This window comes from Ischnura elegans, chromosome 12 (assembly GCF_921293095.1).
Source record: "Ischnura elegans chromosome 12, ioIscEleg1.1, whole genome shotgun sequence".
NCBI lineage: Eukaryota > Metazoa > Arthropoda > Insecta > Odonata > Coenagrionidae > Ischnura > Ischnura elegans.
Window position 1 is genome coordinate 92668181 of NC_060257.1, and position 13327 is coordinate 92681507.

The window sequence follows — 13327 nt, forward strand, 5'->3', positions numbered from 1 at the left end:
TAATAAAATAGTTTTGAATTTGGACATTTAATTATACACCACACAAAATCAACGCTGGTCTCAGTTACGGTTATCGTTTGGCTTACGAGTGAATTCTTTACAGCTATAAAAACTCCGCCCCCCACTCGATTAATTCTATCTTTCCGATGAACAGTGAACGATTTTGGGAAGATCTCATTGTCTGAATCATCATCTGTTAACCAACTTTCTGTTCCAAAAATAACGTAATGAGAATGTAAAATTGAATAAATACGTAAATATGAAAAAGCTTGCAGGCAGGAGAGCGGAATTAAGAGCCGCGTCCAACCAATCCTGGGATTGTTGACTTAGGTTGATGATTTTAGCCACAGTTATCAACACATCAAGAGGGATTTTGGGAAACATACGACATTGTCACAATCTAACGGGGCTGAGCTTCCGCCGACGATAGTTCCAACTCTTGGTGACGATGCACCGTATGTGCCAGTTGCATTTCACCTTAATAAATATAAAGTGGTTTAAACTGTTCATAAGGATCATTAGTAGAGAAGGGAACAGCTCTCACGTGAAGCGACCAGTTTTAATTGGCAGTGAGTCATCCGCAAGTTAGACAGGGAAGGGGTCGCAAAGTGCTCTGCGGTTATCTGCCGGCGATGGGTGGCGACAACATGGAGGGGACGCGGAACCAATTGGCACGTGACTAACGGCCGTGCTGCATTGTGGGAAGGGATGATGACGTAGCAGAAGTGCTCACCTTTGCGTGATAGTGTTTCCAGATCCGAGGTCCAGGAGGAGTGGGGGTGAGGTGTCCCGGATGACTCCAGGGCCTGGAGGGAGTTGATGGTGGTGGAAGGGCCTTAATGGAGCGTCCAACTGGAATATCTCCTCTGGCTGGAAGGGCTGCTGGTCCAGGGACGACGCGTACGAGGGATGCTCCAGCGATCTCAAAGGATTCTGCTCATCTCCCAGTTTCATCTGATCCAGCATCATGTGCTGCCCTCCCCCCTGCTCTTCCAAACCTTCAAAAACAAAAGCGAACCATAAACATCGCATGATAATTGTGTTCAGTACTCTTCAGCATCCATTTTACTCGCTCCTGTCTCAAGGTTTGAGGAATTCAGTCGAGGTTTGGTGCGTTGAATGTGCATCTTTTATCTGTATGATTCGCAGGTAGGAGAGAGTACAAACAATCGATACGTTCTCCACATATATCGACTGTGAATTCACATGTATATCTTATGGGGTTACGTTTAAACGCGTCTTTCGATGAATTGCAAACGTCGCACCACAAAATCCTCTACACGCGAAAGACTCGATTTTTTGTCACATTTTCTGGTCTTCTCTGAATGTCTACACGATGAATCCGGGGTTGAATGTTTCAGAGTAGGTATGATGCTGTTTGGTAGAGCAACTTATGTCGCACTGGGCAATTTACTTGGTCGACTGTTGTGGGAGAAAATGGATTCCATTATCTTATGGACTTATTATTATCAAATAACTATTTATTTAATGGAGACTGGAAGTAACCTCGGAGATCAATATTAGTGTAGATGTCCAATAATGAAAGTTAAAATAAGCGAACCATCAATCAGTTCATCCTTATTGAGTAATGTATAATGCATTATTTACGGCTGCGAATGCAAAGTTTACACCATGTGTAGGCAGATCAATGCGGAATATGGAGCTTAAACTCATATTATGATATTGATGTACTTTCAATGAATATCGATTTTAAAGGATTTCGATAGGATCATATTGCTCAAATAGATACTAATTATGCCATTCGATTGGAAATCCCTCTGTGGGAGGATCACTGAACTCGGACTATTGAATGCTCAAAATCGGGAGTGGTTCACGCAGGCAGGCCTGAAACCATTCCACGCACCCAAACCGCTCCCATCCCAGCATTCGAGATTAAACTCCGCATTTTGATTATCATCTGTTTGAAATTAGCACGCCTGTTTTTTGTATTTAGTAATGGTGATACTATGAAAATTTTCTTGCTGAATTGTATTTGGGTTGTTAATATTTGGTTAGTACTTTTATTTTTACATAATAATTAATATAAAAATCTATGAATCGCTACTGATGGCTCATGAATCATTTTATACTATTTTATGCAAAACATTAGCTTTTCGTTCAAAGAAATATATAGTTCGGAATATTTTACCAATTTCCGCAACGATGGACTGATCACGTGCCTGAAATCTAATCTAGGCCTATCTCTAACGCAATGACGTTTGAGACGAAAGAAAAGTGTACATTACACATAAGCGTTTATGTTTCTCGTACTGTGCCTTTTGAATGATACAGGGAGAGACTAGACTTTTTTATTTTATTTTTTGCAAACAATTGCGTCATATTTCGTCTTTCTTTACATTAATGCTCTTCCCAGAGGACACATTTTTAAATTGAATTGAATTGCTTATAAAATGAGACGTGCGACAATGAATTAAATTTAAACTTTATTGAACTCTGTCATGAAAATATAAATTGGAGTAATCGTAAGTAGGGATGGTCGGATCGGATCCAAATATCCGCGGATATTGCCCTTCATCGGATCCTAAATCGCGGAAGACGTCGGATCTGGATCCGAAATTTTAAATATTAGCTTCAGTGAATGCAACGGGTGGAAATAGGAAATAGGGTGCAACGGGTGGAATAAGGGTGGAAAGCGTTCCGATTCTCTCTTCGAATGCGCTGTCGCATGCGATTCTTGTCCTACTCATGAACCGTTTTGTTTGAAAGCTCTCGCGGAGGTTGCGTAGGAGAATTGCAGCCGTGGAAAATAAAAAAGGCAAAATGCGACTGGCACATAGTGTGACTCTTCCCAAGAGATTGAACAATCATCGGGGGAATCTCAGCGTCAGGAATTTGAAAATGCATTTGGATCCGAAAATATCTGATCCGAAAGATCCGGCTCCGAAAATCAAGGATCCGATCCGGATCCGGAAAAATCCTGGATGCGTCCATCCCTAATCGTAAGTATTTGTCCGCGCTTCGCGTAGTCCGGCCGTAGTCTAAATTGGAGAGTGGGAGGTGGTGATGTCTGTTGCCTGTGTATTATGCATTTCGCCTGAGGGTTCGTGTGTTATGTTAATCCCCGTATTGAGACAGGATCAGAGCGACGCAATGTGACTCCGCGCGAGAGCTCACCTGTTATCCTTGGGTAGAGTGGCTCCTGGGTCTTCGTCTCCATTTCGTGAGGTTCGAGGTACTTGAGTTCGGTGGCGTGGTGGTGCCAGGGGGGGCCGTGGTGATGAGGGGCTTGGATCCACTCGTGCTGCTGAGGCAGCGTGCTGGGCCGTGTCAGGTGGTGTTGCGGGGGGGCGTACAGGTCGCCGTAGGCAGCGGGGGCGGGAGGCGGGGGCTGCAGGAGGGGCGGCGGCGGCCCCACGTGGTAGCACAGGCACTCGAACGGAGGACACGAGCACGCCTGCTGCTCAACGTGAGCGTGCTGATGCTGCACGTGGTGGTGATGCTGATGCATGAGCCCTGTGGACGAAGAGAGTTCCTTGATCACACTCTTCCCGGCCATACCTCCAATTCCCGCTTCACCTCATCATTTTCCCCTACGGTTCGATTCCATCCCTCGACATGCCCCTTTCTCCATTGCTAATCACCATCGCTGGCGCTGTCTTTCCGCCAATCAGAACGTAATAATAATAATTTCGTCTTCATTATTCAAGCGAACTGAGGACAGCATTGTCCTCTCTTACAATTGACTCGATTGACAATCACAAACATCCATGCCCTGGATGGTGATCAATCTGCCCAGGCGGGATTCCAACCCGCGACCTCTGGGTTAGCAGTCGGGGACTTGACCCCGGCGCCACCGAGGCCGGCAAAAAAAAACGAAGTTCATAAAAATATGGAGAACGTACGGCCGCTAACAGCGATTGTTTGGCTCTTGATGGAGCTGTACTTATTGAGCTGTAAATATGGAGAGCGAAGGAATGGAGAGAGGGGAGACCGTGCGATGCAGAGGAAAATGATGTGTGGAGCCAAGGACGTAGCCAGGATCGAAAGTAGGCGCTGGGGGGGCAAGCCATGGCGGTTCAAGTTTCAGCATGGAAATGGCGAATGAAAGCAACATTTTAAGGAAATTGTAACAGCGCTTAATTATGAAAGTATACCGGGACTAGCCACGGTGATAACTTTTTACGGAGTCACCCGCAATGCACAAATAGTGCGAAAAATCCACAGAGGAAAAATCATTCGCCTTGACCGGGATTCGAACCCGGATCCCCGGAGCGCTTAATTAGTTTTAAAATTATTTGCTTCACAAAAAATTATTTTAGTTACACGTCTTATACGAATATCATTTTTCGTATTTAAAGAAAATGTGTGGTAAACTTTCGTTTCAATCCATTTCTGAATTTCCTTTGTGATTTTTTGGTTGTAGGGGGGGGGGGGAGTCTACGCCATGACTGGTGCGATCACTTTTCCAATCCCCGCAAAAACTATCGCTGGGGCTATCACGCAATAGGTACGGAAAAATATTAAGCGATTCAGGACTTTAAACTAACATACTACTCTGCAAGTCACCTCAATGGTGTGTGGCGGGGGGTGTTATCAAATATAAAGGAAATACTAATTTCTTGTTTTATTGGGGAGAGCAAATTCCTGTGCATGTGTTTTAGAGAAAAATATCTCTCTTAATTTGTCGTGTCTATTACACCTGGAAATGTGTTGGGGTTCTAAATATGGTATTCCGTGACGCTCTGAAATATGTCTAATCTTAATTGCTCAAGTGATCTATTAGCGTGCTGTCCCTCTGGCGGCTCCCATCCCAATTCGTCTGACGCATCTACAGAACGCACTCTCTACCTACTCCCTCTGCAGCTGTTTTCGACAATCGCCTTGGTTACTACCGTTAGAGCGCACACAGAAGAGTTGGGAAAGTGATAACAGTGGAATATTTGTTGACGAACTCTCAAAATATATAAGAAATATAATCGTTATCAATTGAAATACTTGCATTCTTTCATCTGCACAATATGAATGGATATTCAGCGCGGCGGAAATTCTTTCTACGGACAGGAGAGGGCGAATTTCTGATGCCTTTTTTAAAATTAGAATGTTATTTGCGTTGTGTGTCCATTTAAATTATAATTATAACTCATTATAGTTAAAAGTTTCTTTTCTGAAAAAAACAATTGATTAAAAAGTTAGCAAAAAATGTCATATTTTAAGTTATTCAGTCAAATACTTCAATATTTATCGCAAAGTAACCTTTAAATTCACTATTTGCGATTATAATAAAAGTAACTCAAACTCCTAGTTCAAGAATAATAGTATGATGTCAATTTAAATGGCCACATAACGTAAATAACATTCTAATTTCAAAATTGGTACCGGAAATCCGTCCTTGACTGTCCGCATAAAGAATTTCCGCAACATTAAAAATTATTCAATTAAGGGAAGTCCGGTAGAGATGCCCCACCTAAGGAAATGTCTTCATATCTATGACTGAGGTAATAGTAAGAATGTAGGAATTAGCGATATAATACAACATTTATTGATTATTAACAATTTACGAACAAATTTCGATTGAAAAATATTCACCCCAAAATATTTAAACTTTTCCATAAATATGCATTTGGCCATCTCTCCCAACTGTCCGGGTGAGACGGCCCACCTCCTCGGGAGAGATGCCCCATGCAGCTCAAGCTGAATTCAATCTTAATTAAAATTGTTATATGATAACACATTCAAAATAACTTAAATTTATTATATTAATATAACATTTAAACACATTTTGAAGCAACGTTTGTAAAAGGATTGTTCTAAATTGCATGATTTCAGAGAAAATAATCTTTAAATATTGCACTGAAACTCGTTTATGTACTAATGAATGACAACAATAGAAATAATAATATTTTACAGGAGCTTCGTAACAATACAAAAAAATTGTTTAAAACGTTGCTCTTCTTTTTTTCCTCGATAAGTTTGGTTCTACATTTATTCCCTGAGATTTCCGTAAATTGTGCACGACTCGTGCAGACAATGATCGCAATTGCAACATTTGATCAAGTCTACTGTTAATTTTGTGGTAAAATAGTTATCCTCAGATTCCAAAAATATGTTCTGGTCATCATCAATGATCAGTTTTTCCTAATTCTTTTCCAAATTTACTATTTTTGAAGCGCTTTATTTTTTACTCTTCGCCCTTATCTTTCCTTATTTTACGTGTTCGCCGAACGTCAGTACTTTCGCTGTATGTATCAATTTTCTCGAATTTATTTCGAAGGTGGTGAATGGTGATATTTGATTCAACGGTTTAGTAGGTGCCATTTTAGAATTCTGATGATCCTTTGACGGCTTAAAAGTTGCTTAAAGGCTTCTCTGGATGTCCCAGGCATTGAACTAGGGTCATGTACTCCGGACAGTTGCTTAGAGCTTTGGGTTTCTATCGCTATTATTCCATCACTTATGTTGAAGAAGTGTTAAGGTAATGTTGATGGGTCCATAAGAAATATGTCTATCTCCCCGAAGCCAGAACTTGGTCGGAGTCCATTCAGAGTCTGAAAATTTCTTTTTCGGTCTGACGCCTTTGAACATTAATGAGGAAGAACTTGCTCTTCAGCGTTGCAGCACGCAATCACGGTGTTGTTTTTTTCTCTCTCCATAGATTATCAGAATCTGAACATCTTTAGCACCTTTTGCGGATAAAATATTCCCTAGGACGTTATTTAGCCGACAACCACACTCGTCCATATTGTAGGCGTTGGCCGGCCTGGTAAAGAAATCATTCTCCTGAAATAATTATGAGAGTATTTTAGAGAAGTGACTAATGCTTTCTCTATTCATACCTTCACCTCTAGCAGTTGACAACCCTTAAGACTGCCTAGCACTAAGTTCTGGATTTTTTAAAATGAATTAAGCCACTCACAACCCGACATCTTCAGTTCTACATTGAAGGACAAGCTTTTCAGCAAACTGATAGGCTATTGATATACCTACTAGTCTCTCGATCAGGTGCAAACCCAGATTTTTCCAGTCGTTGATTATGACTGACGAGACGCTTTTCCTGCTCCATGCCAAATGGACCTAAAGCTTTGCTTGCATTACCCTATGGCTGCATCGGCGATGAGTCCGAGAGGGGACTAGAAGTACCTCGCAGCCTCACTTATTCCGCTATCACCAACTTTAAGCCTCGTGAGAGAATCTTTAAATTGCTATTCGGCATTATCGAAAGTGAAAAAGATAAAAAACAATCGATTGAATCACTCAAGTGAGCGATGATCGACATCACCTAAACGAACGACTTAGTCAATCACTAATGGATATGGGATTTAAATATTACGCAGGTCAGAAGGAGGCAGTGCTGAGAAGAGAGATGTGTCTGCTGCAACAAGTGATTACCTTTAGAAGATGACAATGAATCTGTTTCGAATGATTGTATCATTATTTATATTCTTGCCAAGGAGGCTTAGCTGATTTGTTTATGCTTGAGGCAATAAGTCATGGACTAAGATTGTAAAGGGTATTGCATAAAAAGCTTTAATAAACTGATTCGATAATCGTGGAGATCGTCTCCATACCCATCTCCACAAATCAGACTATCAAAGCAATTAAAAAATTAGGAGGCACTTTAGCACTCTTCTATTTACTAATATTACTTCTATCCAGTGGCGGATCCAGGATAAGAACAAGGGGGTGGCTAAGTGGGGTTAAAACTTCCAGCAGTAGTGGGGGTCGGAAAAAATTACCATTCTATCTAGCGTAAGTTAGATACCCAAGGGGGGGCTGCAGCCCCCCCTTGCCTATCCCATTCACCCCACCCCATATATCCCCCCGATAAATCAGCCACTGTCTCTATCGTATTGGTTATAATCAATTGAAAACAATACAGGTAGGGCATCTATACCTTAAGATAGCACTGGGGCATCTATCCCGAGGAGAGGTGGGGCGTCTCTCCTTTCAGTACGGGAGAGTTGCCCTTCCAGCCAGCGCGCCATCACATGATCTAAGATGACTTGTCACTGCTCTCGGGCATTTGATAAAGATGCCGCTACAAGTTTTCACCCGTTAATTCAAAGTATTCAAGCATTTTAACTGATGCCGACAAGAACCATTAATGCTCTTTCTTATAGCAGAGCGGATATTTCGGAGTCTCACTTGAAATGATGTTCTAAAGTAGCGTAAAAAAATCGAATCACCGCGAAACTCATGCAGCCTGTCTTTAGTTGTCCAACTAATTGACGGACATCATCAGCAGAGCAATCTGATTGTTCTTTTTCAAACTACTACGATTGGGGCATCTCTCCCGGTGGGGCATCTCACCCGGACTTACCTTACGTGGCGAAGAACGAATACAAGCATTTCAGTTGATAACGACATTTCTCATATAGTTTGAGAGTTCGTCAACAAATATTCCACCACTTCCGCATCTATTTATGATTGAAAGTGCCTCCTGATTGATGGAAGTCGGTTGATGCTAATATTTGGACAGAAATGCATCCAATCCACCCAACTCCGCTTTTGCTTGGATGCATTCGTTTCGGACTATCCAGCTCATTCTTGCACGATTTCCCATTGCACATATATGGCATTCTTGGGTACCTGTTTATTCAATTTATTATCCATTTATTTTTTACATATAGCTCCAAGTACCCATCACCTGATCGTAGCATGAGAATTGAAATAATTGATTGGAAAGCCTATATTCCAATGAAAAGGAACCCCTAAGGATACACTTACCACTATAGAAAGTGCACTAATACGAATACTACACAATTAACTAATAAAATGTGAACCAAATAACCGAATTTATAATGCTCCCCAATGACCCACAATAACTAAATCAACCTAGAGGAGAGGCTCTAGAATAAATTGTACATTAAATGATAAGATCTTAAAAATGTCTCCAGGCATGCCCTTCCAGTCCTCTACGCAGGAAGGATTTCTTCAAAAACGCCCTTTAGTTTAAATTTGTGATCGTTCCTTCTAAATCAGCTTGGTTAATCCAGCTTTCAACCGAATTCCTTCCTAGCCCCCTCTTTGTAGACCCCACGTAACCTATTTATAGTTCTCCGTAATTCCAATAGTGTCCATCCCAAACACCCTACGACACTCTCCCCGCTTTTATTAATCCCTTCCTTATATACCTGCTGACTTCCTTTGAACTTTGAAATGCCGGACATCCGTCCACTCCTCTCTGAAGACCCCAACAGCAACGGACACTGTGGCGGGGACATTTTTCCCGCTTACTCACGATAACTAGGATCGTCCGCTAGATGGCAGCTATGTTTGCAGCCCATGGGGAGCACTGCACGCTTTGTGGTGGGTACGAGCATTCTTCCAATACCTACACTTCACACCTTCACAGTCGAGACGAATGCCACACCCGTATTCATGCTTTGCCTTGATAATGTCTCAGCAATTTCAACGACGACTCCTCGCCCAAGTTTTTTTACGCCTTCCTTTTGGACATTTCGAACACCCGTTTGCATTTTTAGAGGATCATAAAATTGATAAATGAATAATTCCCAAAACATTATTTTTAAGTAGTACCAGTAAGTCAATGATAATTATTTGGTAAACATTATTATTAATTAAACCTTAATTTTTCTGCATCATTAACGCATTTAATTAAACCAAGGTGTCACACATCAATTTGCACCTTTCGAAAAGTGGAAAATGCATCAAGTCTTAAGGAAAAACTTGTAATAGTAAGTAATAATAATTGTAAGTAAGTTTATCATTGTTAAGCACTGAAATTCAATGAAAATTATTGAGAAGGTTAATGATATACTTTAGGGCAAACTTATAACCTCACATCGCCACACATAGGAATCGCAGGTGGCGCTTTCATTTCGCTTGGGCATTTACTGTAAAGTTGTATTGGCTTGTTATCTTCCTTAACATTTTGTCATCAGAGTAAATAAACCTCATTATCTTGCATTTCAGCACTATAACCAAACCTAAACACAAATGAATTTGAAAAAACGGTTGTTTTATTTGTGTCGTTATGATAATTTGAGTAGATGAACTGAATGCAGAATTTAATTGAACCAGTTACTAAAAAATAATGGTTTAGATCTGCTTTGAATTAAATTTTGTGTAAAATTTAGTTACGTTCACCACATTACTATACTCATGCATTCTTGATCAATTACTACTGAGTAAGTAGCATAAATAATTATGAAAGTTTGGTAATTAATTCCTGTTTCTAGTTTCCGTTGCGATGCTGTGTAATCTTTCCTTTGAGTCCATAAATGCGTATAGGATATCATGGACTACTCCGTCTTGCTTCGCCTTTCGCCATCCGCCTCTATTCAAATCGAAGACACTTGCATTTATCACTAATTCAACTCCTAACTAACTATTTGACCTACTTCGAAATATTGAATTAATTATTGAGTAGGAATGCATTTTTCGGTGTACCCTTAACACCAGCTGAGTGACAAATTTGAAGCTCTTGCAAGTATATCTCATTGATGAGCCTTATTTACTCGAAATTAATTGACATTAGAGCAGAAGCCTTGCTTTGCTGCATATAACAATTAATTGAGATTTTGCGAGCAGTCGGAAAAGCAACAGTCCTCTAATTTTTTAAGAAAGGTTTCTCGTGCTCTCCACCGGGTAATTTGCTTCATGCCTCCCGATGCGATACGAAAAGCGATCTTCAGAAGTTCCCTTGATCCCTTCAGAAGATGCTGACGATGAAAAGCGCGGGTCGCTCATAGGGAGTGAAGGAGCAAATTACCCGGTGGGAAGCACGAGGAAAATTTCTTCATTTAATACGCCGGGATAATCTTATATCACTCTAATTTTTTAATTGCAATTTGCGAAAGTGTCGTTTAAATTTGCCGCCGCTAGCAGTTCGAGAAGCAGGCAACGAAACGAACATCGGAAAAATATTTTGCATCTATTTTTAAAACACAATCGAAATCAAGATAAATCGGAATTCAAAAGAAAACAATCGAAATTTTAAAGTAGTGGTTGAATTTCCTACTGTCAATGCAAGTCTTAAAGTTCAAGTGGCGCTAATATTGAAACGAGCAATTTAGTGTATTTACTCATAAATGATTATAAGTGTTACAGTGTAGATGCTTCTTGTAAAATTAGGCCAACCATTTGACTGCGTATTGTGCGGTTGCAATGAATGGTTTGGCTCCCTTCAATGCTCTTCCATAACTTTGCAAAGCACTTTCGATTGACGCGAGCGAGAGGAGATTCTTAGGAGTGCGGCGCCGCGTGAGTCGTTTGCTTCTGCGACGTCCATTCGTTCGCCATTCACTTGAGTGAGTCGATAGCGAGTGTTCGGTCACTTCCTATATGCCAATCAAGACCGATATCACCCACGAACGATGTCGTGATCGCGAATGACGTGACTTCATTATCGGTCAAGACCGATATCCATGTCACAACCGAATCATCGACGAACAACTTTGATCGAGAACGGCCAAAAAGAATGCATCGCGAATGGGAGTCATCAATTGATAACACAAAGGTCTCGATGATGAATATCGATAGCTCACGACCGACCCATCGCACTTTTGTGTACAAAATTCCCAACTGCGTAAGTATAGAAATGGCGCGCTGGTGTGCGTACCTGTGTTCCTGTTGGTGGGATCTGCGATTAGGGGTGGGGGCGCTTGCTGAGGGTTGTAGTCGATGGCAGGGGGTGCCGATGGGCCCGAGGGAGGTGCCATGTCCCGTTGGTGCGGCACCCTCTTGGCGCCGTGGTGCAGGACGGCGGGTGCGGGGCCGCACTCTGCCGTGGCGGCCAGGGCGCCGTTGCCGCTCCACGCCGCACCTTCCCTCGCCGGCTGCTCCCGGACGCTGCTCTGCTTCCATCGCTGCGAAAACAAATCACACGTAAAACGACGCGTCTCCCAAATTAACAGCGGAGATGTGTCCATGTGTGTGATCTTTCCTGATTGCTTGAGGATACTTGGGAAACGCAATTTGAACATTTCGAAATTGTGTTGGTTCGCGCACGCTGAGGTGTGTGCCACACCGCACATGCAGCTAATGATAGGGGCAGTGAAGGGGGGCTCGACGACGCGGAAAAAGAAGTCAAAATTCACTCCACAGTCGACTGCCCAAATGATTATGCAATGTAGGAGTTGAATTTCAACAAATAAATAAGCGCGTAATAATTTAACAGCCATGCAACATCCTCTGGACATTGTGATAGGTACTGCGAAGTTTTAAGATCATGAAAATGTCCACCCTGTGTGTGCAGCATCAAATCATCCACGATCCGTGGAATCTCTGAGTCTTTGCATGATACTTTACCCACTAGCCCACCGGAACGATCGTGCCCTAAGGCAGTCTCAATGCCCAATACGTCGGCTTCGTTCAAAGATGGCTCCACGAGAGTAAACTCCATACTATGTGAGTCGTACGCGAAGAATACTTCGGAGAATATGGGGAAGAATTCGTAGCTGGATCTTTTGCGCATTGTCATAATACGACGGATATGATTATTTCCACTCCAAAATGGGTATATAAATTTTAAAATTCCCGGCTGTATGTCAGCATTGCGAGGGCAAAATTTTGGAAGACAAGTAGTTCCTGAACTGGCCGCTTTCAGACACCAAAGAGCTTTGCGTTAATTTTTTCCGCCACTGTACTCGTACCAATGGGAGGTTTGAAATGCCATATATATTGGGATACGACATATTAAAAGGCGTTCGCGAAATGACAAAGAAGCGACCCGCTGTGTCCCGAAGAGAAAACGGAAGAGGAAGCACCTTGGGTGGTGCGGCTGTTCCCGCGACGCCGCACTCCCTGGATAGGAGCGATGCGAGTCCCCGGGCGCCTCTCCTTGCCGCACCCACGCTGCGCCGCGCCTCTGACGTAGACTTGGCCTCGGGCCGGGGGTGATCGTGAACGCCTTTTGCCTGAAAAGGACAGAAAAGGTCTTCAGTCAATTCAAGCAGCCACTCTTCCTCTCTGAAGCCGTGAGCAAATAGAGTTCAATCGAGGGAGTGACGAGCCATTGATTGATGTGAAAGTGATTCTTTCTGAACTGAGATAGGTGGAGGAATTAGGTATAGAAAACAAACGAGCTCAAATACATATTTAGTACTTAGTGCATTTGATGTTCCATTCGATGTTAGCGCAGAACAGAGACTCACTCGTATCCCTTGGCAACCAAGTTTTTATTTGTTCCTTCAATGAATTTCTGTACCTTACTATGTTTAGAAAAAAGCACTTGTACCCGCTGGCTTATTACAACCTCTCAATTAGAATTGAAGGGGGCACATCATGTACAAGGCCTCAGTCCGTCCCGTGGGTCCTTGATTTCTGCTGCCACTTCGGTTGGAATTCGAAAATGGACACAGCAATCCATATGCTGCCAATATTTGCAATGGGGTAAGCGCACTGA

General features: G+C 42.2%; 1 protein-coding gene across 1 annotated transcript in view; it reads right to left on the reverse strand.

Annotated features, from left to right (window-relative positions):
- LOC124169232 (extensin-like) overlaps positions 1 to 13327 on the reverse strand; it is a 44868-nt gene that overhangs the window by 8107 nt on the left and 23434 nt on the right. Inside the window, exons 5-8 of the mRNA XM_046547775.1 lie at positions 12690 to 12839; positions 11543 to 11789; positions 3136 to 3474; positions 734 to 998 (exon numbers count right to left, since the gene is read on the reverse strand). Coding sequence (XP_046403731.1) covers positions 734 to 998; positions 3136 to 3474; positions 11543 to 11789; positions 12690 to 12839 — 1001 coding nt within the window. The remainder of the gene's footprint in view (positions 1 to 733; positions 999 to 3135; positions 3475 to 11542; positions 11790 to 12689; positions 12840 to 13327) is intronic.